Source organism: Larus michahellis, chromosome 8 (genome assembly GCF_964199755.1).
Source record: "Larus michahellis chromosome 8, bLarMic1.1, whole genome shotgun sequence".
Taxonomy (NCBI): Eukaryota; Metazoa; Chordata; class Aves; order Charadriiformes; family Laridae; genus Larus; species Larus michahellis.
Window position 1 is genome coordinate 36,361,934 of NC_133903.1, and position 19,874 is coordinate 36,381,807.

Here is a 19,874-nt window from a genome sequence, read left to right on the forward strand (position 1 = left end):
AAGGGCCTATTTATTAGGGGAGGAGCCTTGAACGGTACCCAGGTCTAGTTAGTGAGAGCTTTGTTTTACAAGACTACAAGCCTACCTCTTATGAATACCAAAAATACTAATTTTGGATATTGTCTAAGACAGCAGGATATTCAGCAATTGACTTATTTCTGTCAGATTTTAGCAATGCAAACCAGAAATATCTTGCCAATTAAGACTTGGCTGACGGGCTAACTATTTTCTTAAAACACCTTTATCGTAATGGAAAAAGGAGATTGAAGCTTAGCAGTCAAAATTTCTTTTGGGCTATTGACTTCTGTTGTAGGTTTGTACATTATTTAAAGGGGGTCACAGCTCCTTTTCTCTCCCCTTTTTGTTATATGTTAAATCTATGTTATATGGTTTTTTGCATGTTAAAGCTGACTACAATGTTTAAGGCATGTTTTTCCTAATTAGACTTTTTATTTTCTTAGCACTAAGGTGTTTGACAAAACACTTCTAGACAGAAAGGTCCAGGATGAAATATTTAATCTTTGTGTATGTGAGAGAGGGGGGAAAGCACTGCCCGGTTAAAGCACACCTCTAAGGTTAGTATCTCAGTCAAATTCTTTTCTCTGGTGACTGAGGTAGTGATTTAAGCAGGTGTCCCATATCCTATTTATTTTTCCTCTTTCTAGTCAAGACTGTTCCTTTCTGCCTAAGTGTATGTTTGTTGGGTTTTAGATAGAAATTTGCCTTATTAGCCTAATAGCTGGGAAGTCACTTTTCCATGAAGATCTAGAATCAAGTCCAGACTTAACTCTCAACCGGGACTTGAACTGGTTCTCTCATGACGTAGGTGAGTGCCGTATAGCTTCACTCTCCTGGTTCATCTACCTTTTCTTTCTGGGTTCGTTTTTGGAAGGATTTCTTTTAACTTCAAGGAAAAAACAAAAGCAAATTTCAAGCCCGTCCATATTTGAGTGAAATATGTCTTCTATTGTGTTTGAATCCATGTCAGAAATGAATGACTGTAGACTTAAGGCAACTGCAACTGATATCACTAGTTGCTGAATTCAGTCAGAATAGTTACAACTAGGTGATCTGAGCCAAAGTAATAAGTAGACTAATGATGGCCTATAACCCTGATCGAAAAAATTGTTTTATGTTTTGACTTATTCTTTAGTATGTGCTAGGATCCACAACATTACACCAAACTCAACATTAATAATAGAAACCTGTCCTCACTTTAAAGTAAGCAGACCAGAAAAGTTGAATGCAGGCTGGCAGAGAAGCATTATTTGTCTCCTTCTGTGACACCTTGAGAAGTCTGAATAGCGCTGTGGCTCTCGTCCTATTTAAACTCAGATTTGTAGAGCTACAATAATAGGATACTATGTGGACTTTTATCTGTTAGTGAGAATATCCTCTTTTTTGAAACACAAAGGTATCACAGAACTCAAATTGAGATGTGAAGAAAAATGCATTCAGGATGAAAGTAAAAGCTAAAAAAAAATAAATTTAAAAGCAGTTAATGCTTTGGACCTGAGCTCTGCAAGATGTCCTTAGGACCCTGCTCAAAGGTACTAATTATAGTGCTAAAATTTAAAAATTTTATAATAAGGGGATGAACATTCTTGGAGGGCTATAAAAGAAACTAATGCTATGAACATGTGCCGTATTTTTGCACTTATTACAGAACAGTATTTGTTTAATATATTGAAATGTTGTATTTTTACATGAGACTTGATTGCAATATTATCATAATGCAAAAATTAATGATTAAAAGCTCACAGAAGCATAATGATCTGAAGAACCATTAACCTTTACTATGGGTTTATTTCAGTCTGGACTCTAAACACTCTTAGACATACAGATGGAAGAAGAGGAGGAAAAATCCTGGAAAGGTATTAAAACTGAAAAAAAAAAAAAAAGGTGGTGTGGAGAGAGAAAGAGAAAACACAACCCCAAATAAATCAAAGGTGATATCTGGGAGATCAAGAAAAGTATTATTTAAGTTTATATATGCTCTCACACCCATACCAACACCCACTTCATATAGTAATTAAGAGGACTGATTTCAGTGCTCAGTGGGGTTAGGGAAAAATTCTTATATCCATGTAATGGGAATTGCATCTAGACCTTAAGTATCTCTTCTGCGCTCATACTTGCGTGTAGACATAGATTTTTATGGTTCATTTTCAGAGGATGTTGAGTGTACGCGCTGGAATTTGTTGAAAGGAAACTTAAAAGATGTAATCTGTATAGTTCAAAGAAATCAAAGTCCTTTTGACTTTGTACAGTTGAAAAGTTAGGCCAGAATCTTTCTGGTGTGTTTAAATCTTTAGAAACTTCTAAATCAATTACACTTTTATGAAGTTACATCACAGTTTGTATTTATCATGAAAGGATCTAGCAGCTACACTAGCAATTCTAAGAAACTATCTTTTGACAATGCTGCTGTGTTTTAGGAATATGACATAGCTACTGTATTAAATCAATCCTTTGGATATTTGTCCTTTTCTCCTCAAGAAGTGTTCATTATTTGAGAGAGGAAAATAAGAAGTATGGAGGTGTGGATGAAAGAGGAACCTTAGAAGCTGAGATATTAAATTGGAAGTTTCTCAGCCAAAGTAGTAGCTGAATTAAGAAATTCTACAGAGAACACCTGACTGCTGCTGGCCACCAGATAATCTGCTGGGGTTGGCACCACTGCCACCCCAGAAGAAAAATAAACGGCTTAAGAATGAAAAGCAGATAGGAGGCTGCCACCCTGGAGAATACCATACCGAGAGGAAAAGGCAGTTTAGCAAGTCCTCACATGTTTTGAGGTGAGTCAAATGCTTTAGCAGCTCTGGGGTCCATCTAGCCTTAGCCTGCATTCATGTATCATGTTACAAACCATTGAATAGATTTTAGTTAACCGATGTTTGTGCATTTTTAGGTATGTTGTTTAGCAACTAATTCCATCAAGAATGAGTGCTATTTGCTGAAAATTAAATGACAAAATGGGACTCCAAATTCTTCATTCAGCTTGTACCCTGACCAAGGACATGCTCGCTCGGCTCACTGCAACTTCTACGAGGTAAAGAGGGGGAATAGGACAGGTAATGTAAACGCTGGGTTTGTCTGTGACCACAGCATTCAGCCATTTGTCTGCCCAGTGGCTCAGGCTACTCGTTATTCACTGTTTTGTTAGTGATACAAAGAATGGAATTCTCCCTTTTATAAAAAAAATGCTCAAATCCAAACTGATTAGCAGACATACTCTAGCTCTATTTGACACCTGAGTAAAAGACGTTTCAAAACAGAGGTCCCATTTTGGAGGGTGATGGAAAGGCCTATGCCACTACTGTAAATAATCTGCCCACAATTGCAATTGTCCGTTCAGCAGAAACAAAGACTGGTCTAAGGGTATTCAATAAGTCTTTAAAGTGATTCAGATTTTTTAACTGAAGATAAAATCCATGCAGAATAATCATCCGAGTAGACAGAATCTATCTGAATCAAGTGAAATTTAATAAGCAGATGCCCAGAAGAAAGAATTTTACTGGGCTTCTCAGGAATATATCTTACTGCTGCTGTATGACATGTGCCTTCATGATTGGTTTAGTAATCTTTGATTTATAGGGCAGGTGAAATGTATGACTTCACATATATGTAGTCATGCAAGCTTTTGTTAGCTTGGGTGCTATCTATAGCATAGAAAAAGAACTTGTGCAAGTTCTGTATGGTGCATATTTTGTGCTTTTTAGTGGACATTGTTCATACTGAACTCTGTATTATTAGGTTTCTGTGTTGCTGCTGGCTGGTTTGAAACTGGGCTGGGTATGTCTGAAGAAAACATAATGATATCTGTAAGGCAGCATGGATGTTTTTCTAGAGGCCTTTGCTAGACAGCTATTGAGGAGTGGTAGGAAGTATAATTTATAGCAAAGATGCTTGATGTGAATAGACCTGCTTAAATTCCTAGTTCAGAGGGAACTTCCCACATGACTCCAGGTATGTTCTTCTGCCTCCATTCTCCATCTGTAAAGTCAAATGTCCTTGTCTGAGTCCTCTGTGTATCGTGAAGATAAAAGCTGCCAAATACTCAAAGGTGTGTAGATTGTTTGGTTATAAAAGCAAGTGTATCAGTAATGAAAATATTTCTTTTGATATCAAGGCCTTACAAACCTCTAAACTGTCTTTAAAACTTCAGCAATGGTGAATTAAGTCCTCTTAATTCAAGGTGGCTCAGGAATGCAATTAGGAGTATTTCTATACAGATTTTCATTTCTAGGATGCATTACACTTGTGAAGTTGTTTATCATAAGAGTGAAGACAGCGTGTCATTTTGTGTTATACTTTTTGTCAATTAATTTTTTCACTTTATACTGATGTAATTTGTCTGATTCATTTCACTACAAATAAATCTCAAGTATTTCAGATGTACATCAAGAAGTAGGAATCACTTTAAGGAGGAAGCAATTTGGTGGAGCTTTCCAGCAGAAGGTCACGGGCAGGAAAAGTTTGTTGGTAACACTGGTAGTAACAACAAATGGCTGTGGAAATGTTTAGTTTGCCATGAAAAAAACAAATTGCCATGAAAGAGCAGCATATACAAAAATAAGAGGAGCCATTTGCAGGTTCTGTTAGGCAAGTGTAGTAAAACAAATAGCCTTATATTCTTGGAAAAAGAATATGTGTAATAGCAGGAGAGAGACCAGCAACTACAATCAAACATTTACTGCAGTTTTTTTCCACTGTAGTGCCTACAGTTGCAAGAAAACTTATTTAATTTCATCAGGATTTAAATTGCTTGTTTACGGTCAGAATATCAGCCATGTAGATATACAAACACGACTTGTATTTGTCATTAACTGAATCTAGAACTATGTAGGAAAAGATTTCATACCTAATACATTTCTCTTAAATGTAGGCATATAAATAGAAACTACTAAAAAACCAAAACAAAAACAACAACAAAAAAAACCCCAAATCAATCCCAAAACCAACACAAGAAAGCAAACCTGTAATCCCTGCATTCCACCTACATGGGAAAGGAATTCTAAAATGCATTTTTTTTTTTTTTTTGTACGTGCTGAATATTAACTAAGTCTCTGGCAAAAATTCCTTTGGGAAGGTAACAGCACATTCCTATAGTTACGCTGTTACAGGCTCAGGCATACATCAGGTGTACGAGCTGAGCAGCCTCCGCCTTGTTTGGTATAATGTGTGTGCTCTTAGTCATGTAGTGCAGTACTAAATGTGCAGTCTTCCCATTCACCGCGTATCTGCATCTAGTCCTTGTAATTATCAAAAAATAGAGATGGGCTGAGCTGTTACTCCAGGATCCGTATTGTGATTTAAGAAAGCAATTAGGGACAAATGATGGGTTTGGCACATTCATTTCTCCTTCCTTAAAGCACAAAGGCATTTAGAAATATTCCTTTAAATGTCTATGGGAATCTTTTAAAAGACCTGGAATTCAGATAAACTTTAAAATTTATATCCCCTTGTCAACAAATACAAACTAGAATTAAAGCAAAGGAATATTCCTCTGTGATGCTCATTTACCTGTGTAAATTAAAGGAGTTTTTCAGGTTTGAAGCTCCAGTTGGATTACTGTTTTACAATTTGTAACAGTGATAAATTCTATTCATGCTAAAAAATAAGTTTATATGGCTATAATCAGAGAAATAGAGTTTACCATGTGTGTTCAGTTTTGGTCTCTGAGGAAATAAAAATTAAGGCCATTGGGCTGACAACAAATTCAGGACAATAATTATACAAAAACAGTATCAAAAGACTGTACAACTGTAGTTACAAACCCAGGATTCTGCGAGACATGGCAATGACATTATGTACGTGAATAATCAGCCCTATTTGCTGATATCTCTAGTACTGTAGGAAGACTTTTAAGTCCTAATCCTGCATTCCAAGTCTTCCTGGGGATAGGACAGGAGAGACCCGCTGCCAGTGCTGCTGTGAGATACAATTACAATGATGCAGGTGCAGAGAGCCCTAAAGGTATGTTATGAAGTGACAGACTAGATTTAGATGCTGGAGATACAGTACGCTTCCTGCTAAAATATTTCACTGTTTTTTAATGCAGTCAGTATGTCAGGAGTTCAGTAGCTTTCCCTTTTAGTGGTATAGACGTTCAGACCTCCGCTATAATAACACTGCTTGTTCTTTACTTGGGTGTCATCAAATGAATTGGAAACAGCGTAGATGAAAGCAGTTTTAAAGATCTCCCATCACCAAATTTCTTAGGGCATAAAGGAGATCTCAGCTAAAGCTCCAGCTCTTACTCAAAGTCAACAAGACTCTGAATATCCAGTCTATCCTCCCAGTGCCTGGAAAAGGGCTGAACTTCCAATGGGCTGGTGGGGAGCTACTTGCTCAGAGCAATTTCTCTGTTGCTCCTGAGCCAGTCCTTCCCCACACGGCTATTTCCTGGAGATCACACTGTTGTAGGGACCCCTCTTCTGTGTCTTCATAATCACAACCTGCTGGGATGTTTTTAGAGCACACTGTCTACCTTCTACTGCTGCAACAGAGAATTCCACAGAGGTGCGTGAAAAGGTGTTCTGTTGAGAAAAGTGCTTTCAAGCAAGAAGTCAGCATAATTATAGGACAAACTAGCACTAGGCTGCTGCCTGTCAGCCAAGAGAATTATTGTTTGTGTCAGAGAGATGGAGTAAGGAAGGAGGGAAGTGGGTGGGAGATAACTGGAGGAGGTAATCTTGGTGACAACTTTGCCAAAAGAGTGTGTGTAGGAGGACAGTGGAGGAAGAGGAGAGTATGGAGGAAGATGCTATTGAACTGAAATAGAGGAAGAAGCCTCAAAAAAGGTTGATGGAACTTTGCAGAAATTAATGAAACAGGAACACTTAATCTCTTCTGTGGGTGCTAATGGGTAGTACCAGTCAGTACCTGGAGCCAGGTCAGGAGCTGATTGTGTACGGAGCCCCGTGGTATTTGGGAAAGGCTAACTGCAGCTAACAAGCACACAGAATCACATCCATCGTAAATAAAGGAGTAGTACGTGAGACTGTCAGTGCAGTTTGATGTTAGCCCTATGTGGTAGGGAGGTACTAGGCAATGAGATTTGTAGGAACATCTCTAATAAAAGGGAGAAAAAGGCCTTTTCTGTAACAGGCTTCTGGGAGTAAACTGCAGGCAAAACATCATGGAAGAAACGTGAAAATAAGGCAAGTGATATTAATAATGCTAGGCAGCTTGTACTGTTCTGAAGTGCTGTGTTATGGTAAAAGTCAGGTGTTAAAGGCTGTGCAGGACCTGGGGAAACTGAAAAACTTTTAAATTTATTTACCATTACTTTGAAATTATGATTCAACAATTGCTATCGGAGCAAAACCCATATACTGTGGCTTACAACTATTGAGTATAGCGTAAAAGGGGTATCTGGAATTAGACAAATACTCTGCAAGATACTTATGGTGCAGTATGATAAACTCACAGTATGGAAGCTTGCATTGTGTATTCTCTAATTCTAGCTGACTAGAAAATATAACAAAGACTGCTTTACTCTGTGTATCAAACTGCATGTGTTTAGCCCTTGCTGACAGCTTAATCTTTTAGAAAATAAGGTAGGACTTCTAAGAAGGGACCATTTTAACCCAGACAGAAGGGCAGGGCTGCCACCTTACCTGAAAATATCTTGTTCCAGCTCACGAGTCCGTTGTTGGTCCTCCCAGTTCTGCTTTTGCATTTCTTCTTGCTCTTTTGGAGTGAGAGAACTAAGGCCATCCAAGAGCCACTTTTCTCGCAAGGCCTTTTTCTGATGGGGAAGAATACAGACAAGTAAGTGTACTTTAAAAGTTAAGCTATTTAATAATTTACTGTATTTATTTTGATGCCATAGGCATGATCCACATTCTTGTGCTGTATCTAGCATAAGGCAACCTAATGTCAGTGAGTGCCACAGAAAGAGAAATACTAAAACACATTTGTGTTTTGAGATTGACTTTAAATCAAGCTCATTAAGAACAATGTCCCATTTTATTAGTCCAGTCAATAAACACAGAGAAGATGTCAGTTGTTACCTGTAACAGATAAGTATTTGTAAGTGGATCCAGTGGTGTGTTTGTCCTCAATAAAACAAAACAGTTGTATCAAAGTGCACGTATTACAGACGCGTGCAAAAGGCCCCGGTCAGAAGCGCTATAGTTTTATTTCAATAGCCCTGATTTCTGGGCTCATGGCATTGCATAAATTCTGGGAGGGAGCATAAAAGGTGAAAAGTTTCTGTAAATAAGCTTGTATGGGGGAAGAGATTTCTAGGGAGTTAGTGGAGTTTACAAGGAACTTGGGTGATTTTGGTAGTGAACTTGCATTTCATCTGTGGGGATGTGTGGAGTAAGCATGGGACTGGAAAGGTGGAGCCTGGCTTGCTGCTGTCTGGTCAGTGTTTCAGCAGACCTGCTACGTATTTACAACTACTGGTGTAGGGGCAATCCACGACTTACGTATTTAGGTCCTGACCCGGTTTAGTGCCTGTGGAGCGTTCTCTGTACAGTAGTGGCTTATAAATGGGTGTATTGCATGTGTACAGGTGAGTGGATCTCTCAGCTGTGTTTTCAGACTTTGAAAAATATGGCTCAATGCACTAATAGCTTCCTACAGCTGCTTTACAATATGAAAAAAAATAAATTAATGGAGATAAGTTCATATTTGCAGGCTAGATGTTGTAAACCATGCCAACTTTCTTGCACTCTTTTTACTCCCTTCAGTCTAGCTCAGGAATGTAAATCCAGTTGCTGCCTTGGAGCAGAAGTGGGAGTCAGGGCTCCTTACAAAAACAGCTTAACAGGGAAAAAAAAGCAAGCATATAAGGTTTTTAATTAACCATGATTTTTCTGTTTGTAATTTAGATTCCTTGAGCTGTCTGATTTCCATGTTAGTTCCCCCCTCCCCCACCCATATAGTTTCAGTAATTGTAGGGTGTAGATGAGACTAAATTGGATTTTGACTGCTGCTGCTCTGAGGCAGAGCTGTGCCCGGCACTGGTGAGAAGGCTGCATTAAGCTCAGTGCTGCTTGCAGCAGCTCCGTCCTGTGCGTTGAGTCACTTAAACTGTTGCTTCCTACAGTTTTCTGTTTACTGTATACTTTACATGAGGTTATTACTGAGGGCAAACTGATGAAGGAGGATGCAAGTAGGGACCTGATTGCAGTTAAATGCAATTTTCAACTTGCTTGATGTGTGAAATACATGATGTGATAGAAACTGTGGCTAAAACAGGCTTGCTGGGAATTCTGTGGCACTCCACAGTACTGTACTTTTTTTACTTCACCGGAACATAGGAGCAATGTTTACAGTTGCCTTAGCCTTGCGGGACAGTAATCTCTCTCTCAGCACTGGATCCTAGGAAATCTGAAGGAAAGAAGGGCTGCTCAAGACTGATGTTCTGAGCCTTGACTCTGGCTGTAGGGTCATTTGGCAGCACCTCCTGGCAGTTGTGCCCTAGGCTCAAATGAAATGAATGCAGATTTTAATAGAATGGTTTTACCTGATCTGGTAGATGCCACGTAGGTTGGTGTTGGCACAATTCTTACTGACCACAAAATACTGTTTTCTCAAGTGGGAGGGGACACAGTTATCAACTCCCTTTCAATCAAGCTGTTAAGATTTTAATGATAAATAGGGCTTCTAGAAAAGTGAATTTTTAATCCTGGCTGGAACTGAATTAGTCTAGCATTGCTGTCTCCAAAAATAAATCTGTAATTCCTTGTGAGAATTACAGTGAGGCTGGCACTGTAGACCTCAGAAACCGATAACACCCATTGAAATCAACAAAAGCTTCATGTATGTATAGGGTTAGGCCCAAGAAAACAAAGTCCCTAAATACAGGCGTAACACAATAGCATTATTTTTGCCTTTTCCTAGAATAGTTTGCTGCTGCTCCCAACTAAATGCCATGTAATCGTTTTAATTTAATTGGCCACTTTTGAAAGAATGACACATTGCGTAGTTTTGAAACAGCTTTTGAACAACAGAGAGTTTCAAGGCTGCTCCACTGAGGCATCAGAACAAGCCAGCGCAGGAGCTGCTGCTTTGGGGCTGTCGGGTTCTTTCTGCTGTCTAAGCATTTCCTTCCACTGCAAAGCGCCTCTAGCTCAGTACTAGGTTGTGTATGTGTTATAGCACTTGTATGAAAGCACGTTCATTTTGCATTAGGCTCGGTATGTTAAGGGAAAGGGATACATTGCAATGTGATAGGACCTTGGGAACAGCCAGAGTGCTGGGAAGCAATCGCTTTCTTTTGTAGTTCACGGTCACATCAGCAGTACTGTGACAATATCCTGCAAATTCTGTAAATAATGGCCTATGCATGCTCCATGTATAACTCCACTGTAATCCTTAATGTGGCTAGACTAACATGGCAAGATCCATCCTGAAAGGCACAGATGTTTTGCGTTTGTGGGTCTTGCTCTCCCAGTGGTATGGCAGTTCACCTTATGTTGGGGGGGCGTAAATAATTTTCACAGTTTTCACAGAAGATGTAGTTAAACACTGTTAACGCCTGGAAAAAGCAGGTGTGTGACCAGCACTACAAGGTAGCACTAATGGAGTTCAGGCATGTCAGAAGCCAAAAATTTAATAAGCTACATCAGAAAAGCCCTTGAAAAGTACATGCAAATCAGTGCTGACTATGCTTTTTGAGCAACTGTGGTCATTTCCCTTGTTGCCTCAGCAAGAAGGATTCCAGGTAGGAGGAAGACTTAGTTGTTAGACGAAATTTCCCTTGTACCCTCACTAGCGGCCCCCATCACCCCTTGCAGTTCTGTGAAGCCCTGACAACACAGATGTCTGTATTTGCTTGTGTGTCCTCTACTTCACGTGATAGAGGTGCACGTGTAGGGAGTAAATATTCCTTCTCCAGTATGGTTGTACCGGATAACTAAGACCTCTTATGACACCTCATATGTCTCTTCCTAGTAAGAAGTTAGCTTGGGGACAGCAAACAAAGTCATTGGGAAGCTGGAGCAAAGATTCCTATTTACAAAAAGGAAGTTTAAAACAAAACAAACAACCAAAAACAACCAAAAAACCCCCACAAAACAAAGCAACAACCTTTTAATAAACCTGTTGCTAAGGGTTATAAATAGGAATGAAGGACAAAATGAGGAACAGGATAGCGATATCCAGCTACCAGGAACAGCTATATGACAGTGAGATTTACTAACCTGCAATAGTTTCCTAAGGGACAGGTGCGAGTAATGTTGAATAGGTCATGGAGGTCTAGATTTCACCATGCACAACCAGTGGGAGTATAAATGAGTGAAATCAAACTGACTCGCTAGGGAAATGAGCTGTCAATAAAATTTACCAGAGTGCCTAAACATTTCAGAAGTCTAAATCTGGTTTAAAGCGATTCTGCGCTCGATTCTTGTGGTGTTTGATTCCATTGAAATACCTGAATTAGTCTGAAGCATAAACATTTGTGAAAGGACAAGGCTCCTAGGGCATCAAGCAGAGGATGTTCATATAGTAATGTTGCATCTGATATTAGGTGTCTTAGTACTCAGTTGGAAAAAGTAGTCTCTGTTTTGCATGCTCTAAATAGCTAATGATATGTATGTACTTACACACCATACACATCTATAAAATGGATGCTTGATCCCTTTTTCCCAAGTGAATATTTCCTCTACAGGTCCTTGATTTGCCTCACATGCAATATGGCCAATTTTAATTTAATACCTTTTCTGTATGATATCTGTATGATTTTTCATAGAACAGGCAAACAAATGACATCCTTTGTCCTCTTCAAAAGGAAGAGCATTTCAGTAATATTTTTCAAGGAGTGTTTTAGCTTCTGTAAAATTCTGTAAAACACCTTCAGAATAAGTCCAAGGTAGCTTTTTGTTTTCTTAACTTTTTAACTCCATTGTACCTATTAATGTTAGCTGAAGGCATGTACTAAATCTGTAGGGAAACTGCCCTAGGACTCTGCACCCAGCAGTAGTGAGGATTAGCTGGTTGTCTAGACCAGATCAGTTTATCCTTCTTAAAAGAAGGGCAAAAGAGTCATTCTGAATTTATAGGCATGGAAACTTGAAACAAAGTGCAGGACTCCATGTAACTGTGTACTAAGATAGAGGACGACAGTCACATGTTTGCTGCTCATTAGTTACAGGACTTGGAAAAGATATTCCCCTCTCTTTTAGGCAAGACATTACACAATTGGTCAAGCCTGTCCTTATGGTCACTGCCTTCCAATAAATCCTCAGCACAGATGACTCTTGCGTTGGCTTGCATGGCCTGGTGAACTAGTTTATCACAACTTCTCATTTTTTTGGCTTGACACAAAAGAAGAGGGTAGATGAAACCCAGAATCAGGTGTCTATTTTGAAGAAGAGTCTGTTTTAAATATGCTTCTCAAGGAGACACACCATGTTCCTGGTATTGCATTAAACATATCTTTCTGAAACTGTTTACCCACTCACAAAATTAAAAGGGTATGTAAAATACCAAGTCTTGCATATTTCTAGAGGCACAGATTCTGCCTCATCTCCCTACCTGACACGTACTGTCAAATTGCAATAGACATGTAAAGAATGGTGATGTTGGGTAGAAATCGCTACAATTTCAAGTGTCTGCAGAGCTGGATACTTTGGTTTCTTAGTAATTTGGATTTTGTAATCCTGAGTTTAGCAAACCACATTTCAGGACAATATTTGCAGCACTTCTGTGTTTGAGTTTTGTTTGTTTGTTTTTTAATATACAAAAAACCAGCATTATTTTACCAAAGAGTCATTAAACAAGCTGACAAAGGCTATAGCCAAATAAAAATCGGCTGCTTTTTTTTCCAGTAAAAAGTGCAATTAGACCTCATGATTGTGCTGCACCCTGTACCAAGTGAGGTTGCTGTAGTGGAATTAAGGAGTGAACACACCCAGTCTGAAATGTGAGGCTTAATTTTCAGCTGTGAGTTATTCCTGGTTATGATCTCATTTTATGCCATGGAAGAGATCAAATAACATTAGCTCCTGAGTGTAATTTTTTTCAAAGGGTGATGCTTATTAAAGTTAAATGGAGTCCTGGCAAGACTCCAAAAAGCAGTGAAAATTTGACAGTAAAAGCATGACTTAAATGCATGAAGATTTGCATTCCAAAATCCCAAACCTTTATTCATGCTGAATGACTTGAGGCTATCTTTAGTTACATAAATCCAGCACTTTACTTACCTTTAAATGTTGGTGTTTCATTTTTTCCTCTTCCACTTTTAGACGTTTCTGTGTAATTTCTTCTTGCAGTTTTCTTTTGTCCTACAAATTAAGAGAACAATAAAACACTTTTTAGAGAAATTACTTGTTGCTAAAAAAAAGATGTTTACGTGGCGTTCGGTAGGGTGAAATCAATCTATGCAAATAAAGCCTTATTTTAAAGCTTATATGGTGCTCAGGCAACGCATAATTCTTAGCAGCAACAGCTCCTGTGTCCTATGCAGGTATGGTTGCCATTACTCTTTCTCTGAAGTGCGTTTAAACATGTTAATGACCACAAAGCACGGATGATCCAAATTAAAAGTAATTTACTGTTGGAAAGGGTGGGAGAAGAAAACAGGAAGAAATAACATTTGAGCACAATTGTACGTGCAAAATGAGGTGAGAAATGGGCCCTGACCAAAATTCCTAAGCAGCCCACACATCGTTTAGGAGAGGAAAGAGTCTGCATGGCCTGCACTGTGCAGCTGTGATACATCACTCAACGAAACGGGCTGTTCGGTGAATCCGGTAGTGAGCTTATGTATCTTGTAGCTAATAGCTGAAATAAACAGGAATAAACAAAGACTTAGAAATTTATTTAATTAGTTGAATAGTGATAAAGATGAAAACAGAGAAATGACGTAACCTTCATGTATGTTGTTGTTACCTCTCAATTAAAAAAAAAAAATTTTTTTTGTCTGTGCAAAGGCTGTTTTCATTGTTGCTGGACTTTAGAAGGAAAAACCTCAAGTAGTACTGACCTATCATAGTGCCACCTTCATCCTTTTTGCTACAGATTATAGAAAAAAGGAAATGGGTGAACAGTCCCTGAATGCTGGCAACACTCAAGTCTCTTGTGTATTTGGACAGCTGCTGTCATGTGGAGTATCCTTGTGGCTGCTCTATATGAGGCCAAACACTGATGTAGTACTTTGTGTCCTCAGCAGCCAGTGGGAAAGAAATCATGCCAAAGGGAACTAACTTTTACAAGCTGTATTAACAGACTATTCTCTTGGTCAGCCTTAATGCTATAAAATCCTATTATTGGATACGGCAACTTTTGCACTTTTTTCTTGGTATGTTTTAGGAAACTAAATTAAATCACCTGTTGTCCTGTGTAGAAATGTTTGCTGACTGGCAGCCAACCCCTCTTTTCTTTCAATTAGAACAGATTACTGATAGGGTTGGTTTGTTTTGTTTTTTTTTTAACAGAGTCTGTTTTCAGACAAGGATGGTTTAGGAAGGAGTTACGTTCTTCACAAACACAGGAAGACTTGCCCTTTCAGCCCACTTGAGGAACCAGCTGTGCTTAAGGAGGGCATAAGGCTGGGAGTTGTTCTCCACTGTTTCCCCAGGATCTGGGATTTGGAAACAGGAAGAGCCGTAGTGTTCTTGGCTGAATCATTTCACTGTTACTGGAAATTAGAAATTAGCAGTGGGGCCACAGGCTATAGGGACGCTTTGTTGAAGGATGGGAAGTAGAAGAAACCACCTAGTCTTGTGGAGATGGAGGGCAGGACTACAGGCAGGCCAAGCGCAAGTGATGGTGTGCTGGGGTTTAGTAGGTGAACGAGTGTCAGTGATTTCTGTCTTGCAGTAGCCATCTATAACCACCATCTGTACTTTACAGTTTTTCCTTGATGGTGTTAGTCTGCCTTTTTAATACACCAAAGAGAACAGGTAGGGATCTTGCCTCAAGATACGTGCTACCTTCAACTCTGTAGTGCTTTTGATTTGAAATGCTCTTTAACTCAGTTCACAAGGCTACTGATTTAGGATCACTATAACAGGTAACTTTTCTGCAGTGTCCCTTTTAAGAGATTTTATCCAAGAGGTGCTACGCTGGATTTTACTCAGCCAGTGCTGATTTTGAAGACACAGCATCTGGTCTCTGACCTTTGCACCTTTCCCTAATTAGGAAATATTCCTGATCTCATTGTATAAATGGCCTTTGAATAACCCATCATAAGGTGAGCAAAGTGTGACAAGAGCTTGTGTTTACAGACTGTTACAATTCTTAAGGAAACTGCTTTTTCTCTTTAGTACAGTTCTGGGTAAGTTCTTAGAGAATGAACTTTTACTTGGTTTATACTATTAAAAATATTCTAAGTCAACTTAAATATTTTTTTATACCGCTGGAGATGTGTACTAGGAGTTTGGGCAGTCTGAAATGAGAACTGGTACACAAAAATAGTGTGCAGAAAGAAATCAGAGCGTAAAAGCACAAATGACTGCATTTTAAATTAACTGTGTAATAAGGAACCTGTTCAGTAATGCAGCTTTTGCCTGGTTGTTCTGCTAGAGGTCTATGTTTCTTTTGCATCCCGTATTTTTTCTCTTAAAGTTTTCTACTCATATCCTTTGGTGTTGCAGCATGCTTTAATTTCACTGGTGGTAATAAACATCCATTATACAATTATACAGCCTAAATAGGTTGAAATAGATTGTCTTTTATATAGTTAGTCAAAGAAAGCTGAAGGTCTAATGCCAGAAGCTAAATTCAAGGAAAGTGTATGAGGAACCTTTTTGAACCTTGTGTTGTCAGAATACTTTTTAAAACCTGTTAGGACTCTTCCTGCAGTGTATTCTGCTATGCTTTGCCTGCAAACAGTGTCTTGCTCTACAAAGCTTTGACTATACATGTAATGGAATACATGTTTATTCCTAGATAGCTGAGATCCATGCTTCTACTAAACTTCGTACTCTGCCCCTGTAGATAATCAGGTTGCTGGCAGAAGTCCTCTAATCCTCTCTTACTATGCTCTTAAGGTAGGCAAGACTTGCTTTTTATGAAACAGCACCTTCATCCCTTCCTCTCTGTTGTGCATCAATGCAAGATGAGACTTGAGCCTTTGTCCTAATTTTCAGTCCTGTTGAAACATATAGGAATCTTTCCTGACTTTTGAGCATTTAAAATAAATGTGTTCTAAACTGGATCTATCTGAAAGGAAGGGAAATGCATCTGTGGAGCAATATCTTGCTAGGTATCTTGTGTACCAAGTCCATTAGTTTAAGCCAGTGTTCCACAGTGGTCTGCTTGGTCCCATGGCAGATGGCATGTACTGTCAATGCCAAAGCAGCAGCTAATGTTTTAGCTGATGCATTTTTGTTTTCATATAATTTTCCAGAGGTAAGGCTTGGCTGTTGACGGGTCTTATCTGGAGGTATGGACACTTGAGTCTGACGGCATAAAACTGCAGAAATGTCATAATTCCAATCTTTAATCATAATTCAAATCTTGTATCACTTTTGTTTTCCCATAGAATGGAGGATTTGATGAGAAAGGATTAAGCCTAAGGTTCCTCTTTGACTGTTTTATCTCAATATGTTTTCCACAACAAACACTAAAGCTTTTGTATGTTAAGATACAACAGTCTAACAAAATCGGATGCGTTTTATTTTTTACTTGTTGTATTCTATATACAGCAGCAGCAGGTGGAAGCTACATTACAGATGAAGACAGTTCCTTTTCAGAGCTGTGGGAGCATCAAAACCTTAAAATAATAATAATAATAACAGTAGGGGTTTCCTTTTTACTTTGCTACATAGAGAAGATCTGAAAAAGGATTTGAAAACCCCTAATGGCTGTGTAAGGGCTAGATGCTGTAAAGGAGCCACGTATTTAACAACAGAAACCAATCAAATTTTAGTGCAAGTGTAGTTGTTTGCTGCTTTGAATGCCCCTTGCCATCCTCTGTTAGATCCTTTGCAACATAGATTTTGTAGGTAGCACTTGAAATTTCCAAGTGTGTTGCTTGAGACAAACCTTCCTAAAGCCACTGAGTAACTCGCAATTGTAATCGTAAACGTATTGTTTTCTTAGACAACTTGTATTTCAGATTTTTAAACCTGATAATAACATCATCTTATTTAGGCTCCTTCATTTCTGCAGTGCATTATAACAAATAAACTGAGTGTTTCAATTAAATGCTCTCAATTGATGAAAGTGATGAAAGTAGAGAGCAAATAGTTCCTTTACACAGCAAATGTAGTAAATGAAGTCATGGCCAGAACCCAGGTATGATTTCCCATTTCCTGTAATGCAAGACACTGCAAGCTGTCACAGTTTCTTAATAAAAATAAGTCTCCAGTATTTGCCTGGGGCAAAGACGCAGCCAGGGGACGCTAACCCTGGTGCGTTCATAGGAGTCCTCATCAGGCAAGCCCCATTCCTCCTGCCAGGTACCAGGAAGCATAAACCATCACAAGGCCTGGGCTTCCCTGGAGCACCGAAACATTTCTTATTGTTTGAGCCCACATGCTAGAGACAAAGTCCAGGTTATGCGACTGGTTGAAACGCCATTACAGTTAAACAAACAATTGCGCTCTAAACCCTCTAAAACATTCCAAATTACCTTATTGTGGGCTTGATCAGGTCTCAAGTAAATATGATTAATGGGTCTGTTGGCTTTTATCAAGTGTCATAATTAAAACCCAACCAAATTAAAAACCAACCCATTCAACTCCCATATATTTCCAGTTACGCCTTCTCACATTTATTTTGGTTCCAATAAGGTATTTTTTAACTCTGCTCACCATTTATTTAGTCAGTAGTGTTTGTTTCACAACTAATCTATCATGCTAAGTGTGACAAACGCCTTTGTTCCCATTATTTGCTTTTAAAGATTGTCTGTGACAGTGGGTGATCCTTTTGCAGTTTTCCTTTCATCCCAAAGAGCCAAATTTTGTTTCAGCTTAATTCTGTTGTTACTGAATAGGTTTCAGTGGAGATCACATCAGAGGAGAGTTTGGATTCATCCTTTTTTGTTACATCAGGTTATATTCCTTTAAAAATAACTCGGTAGTTCCTTTAAAACACAATAAATCTTTTGAATCAGATTTCCCTTTAGAAGAGAAACTGAAAATGTTTTCTAACATCTTCAGCATAAACTTCATGGAGTCTTTTTTTTTTTTTTTTTTTCCTCTGAAAACCGACAGGTAGGAATTTGCTTGATCCAACCTTGTTCTCTTTCACTTTTCAGACAGCAGTACTTATGATAGATCATCAATAATTCAGAAACTGTATTTAATTCCACAATGCAAACTCCAAAATCTTTTATATCTCAGTTTTGTTGTGAAATGGGAAAATTGATTTGTTCTGGAATTCTCTAGCTGTCTTTTGACCTGCTGTCCTTCAGGCAAACATTCAGCTGTGATGATAGTAATATGTATTTTAGACTGTCCAGTAGTGACTTGCACACATACTTTCATTGCTTTGAATTTAATTTGAAAGTGAAATACCACCCATAATAAAATCAGTACAGGCAACTTTGCTGTCTTAAAACAATAGCTTATAAACCAGAATTAAAAAGTAACAATTTCAAGCAGACGTAAGTCTCTCTATTTTTTTGTCCTGGGATAAATAATTCCTCAGAAAATACAGAGTAGTTCATTAACACAATACTGCTTCTAAGCCTTTTTTAGACATAATTTTTTTTTTCATAGCGAATTATAAAGCACTTACTGTTATGGCCTGGAATCTTTCTTTCAGCAATTCGGCTTCCTCCATTCTAGAAATCAAACACAGACAAGTAGTGAAGGAAAACAGAATGAAACCATAAGCAAAAAGCCTCCTGGTGGGGCTACAAAAAAAAAAAAAAAAAGCTGAGGTGATTTGATCCAATTCCAGAGCAGAGAGAAGGCAGAGTTTTTGACTTGTCAGGAGAGTCCCCGAACAGATGAGCAGATCACCCCAGCCAGACACATGTAATGAGGGTGTGTAGAGGAGGCAGACGTGGAGGGTGCTGGCATGAGCTGACTGACAAGTTGGAACAGAGGAGCACAAGCCCTTTTCCTTCAGAAGCTGCCAACTCTTTGTTTTAATGTGCTCAGTTAGCGTGCCATTGCTTCTTTAACTGTTAAATGCCCAAACCAAAATCTTCCAGGACCATGGTAGAAGTAAACTTTTAGTGTGTTACTATTTCTCTTTCTTCCCTTTGTGTATGCTTCCGTTGATAATCTGATATGTTGAACTTATTCAATATTCCTGTTTCTTTTGAAATTTATTTCACCTGTGTATTTTGACCTGTTGTAATGTTAGCGCTGTAGATGGCATGTTTTTGTGGTTTTTTTGTTTTTTTTTTTTTTTTTGAAGATGTCCGTTTAAATTTAGTTTCCTAGATGAAATCTTTAGAGAAGCAGTATTCATAGCTGGAAGAATGTTTTAGAACTGCTAACCTAAAGTAAAATAAACTTTAACGATCAGGTCTGTCATTGAATGCAAGTGTTAATCTGTGCAATTACTGGTCAGCATCTAGGACTGAGGGGAAGCTTTGTCTAAGTAAGGATTTCAGGATCATCATTTCAGTGTTACCAAGATGCGTCTAAAATGTCAGTGGCTCTCACGCTGGATTTCCATTCAGCTGACTTGAAGGGTTTTTTGCTGCGGACTTCTGCTGAAAACAGCATTATGCTCCTTAAGGGATGGCGTACATTTTGACCTTTCCAATTACACGAGCGGGAGTCAGCCTTCCCAAATCAATCTAGGAAACTTGCAAAACAAGTGGAACTGCCTCTTGTAAAATCCACTTATGGAAAAAATTCTAAGCAAGATAAAGCTGAATTCAAACCGTATAAAGATGTAATGTGAATCTAGAATCCCTTTGTTATGCTCAGTACCGTGTAACTTAAGTCTTTGTAAGGACACCAACGTGAGAGTCAGTCAGCATGTTTAGGTTTTTTCCTGTT

The 19,874-nt window shown here is 38.6% G+C and overlaps 1 protein-coding gene across 1 annotated transcript in view; it reads right to left on the reverse strand.

Annotated features, from left to right (window-relative positions):
* The window catches only part of PALMD (palmdelphin), a 29,641-nt gene extending 10,070 nt beyond the window's left edge, over window positions 1-19,571 (reverse strand). Inside the window, exons 1-3 of the mRNA XM_074597133.1 lie at window positions 18,652-19,571; window positions 13,167-13,247; window positions 7,626-7,756 (exon numbers count right to left, since the gene is read on the reverse strand). Coding sequence (XP_074453234.1) covers window positions 7,626-7,756; window positions 13,167-13,247; window positions 18,652-18,696 — 257 coding nt within the window. The 5' untranslated portion in view covers window positions 18,697-19,571. The remainder of the gene's footprint in view (window positions 1-7,625; window positions 7,757-13,166; window positions 13,248-18,651) is intronic.
* Between the last annotated feature and the right edge of the window lie 303 nt (window positions 19,572-19,874).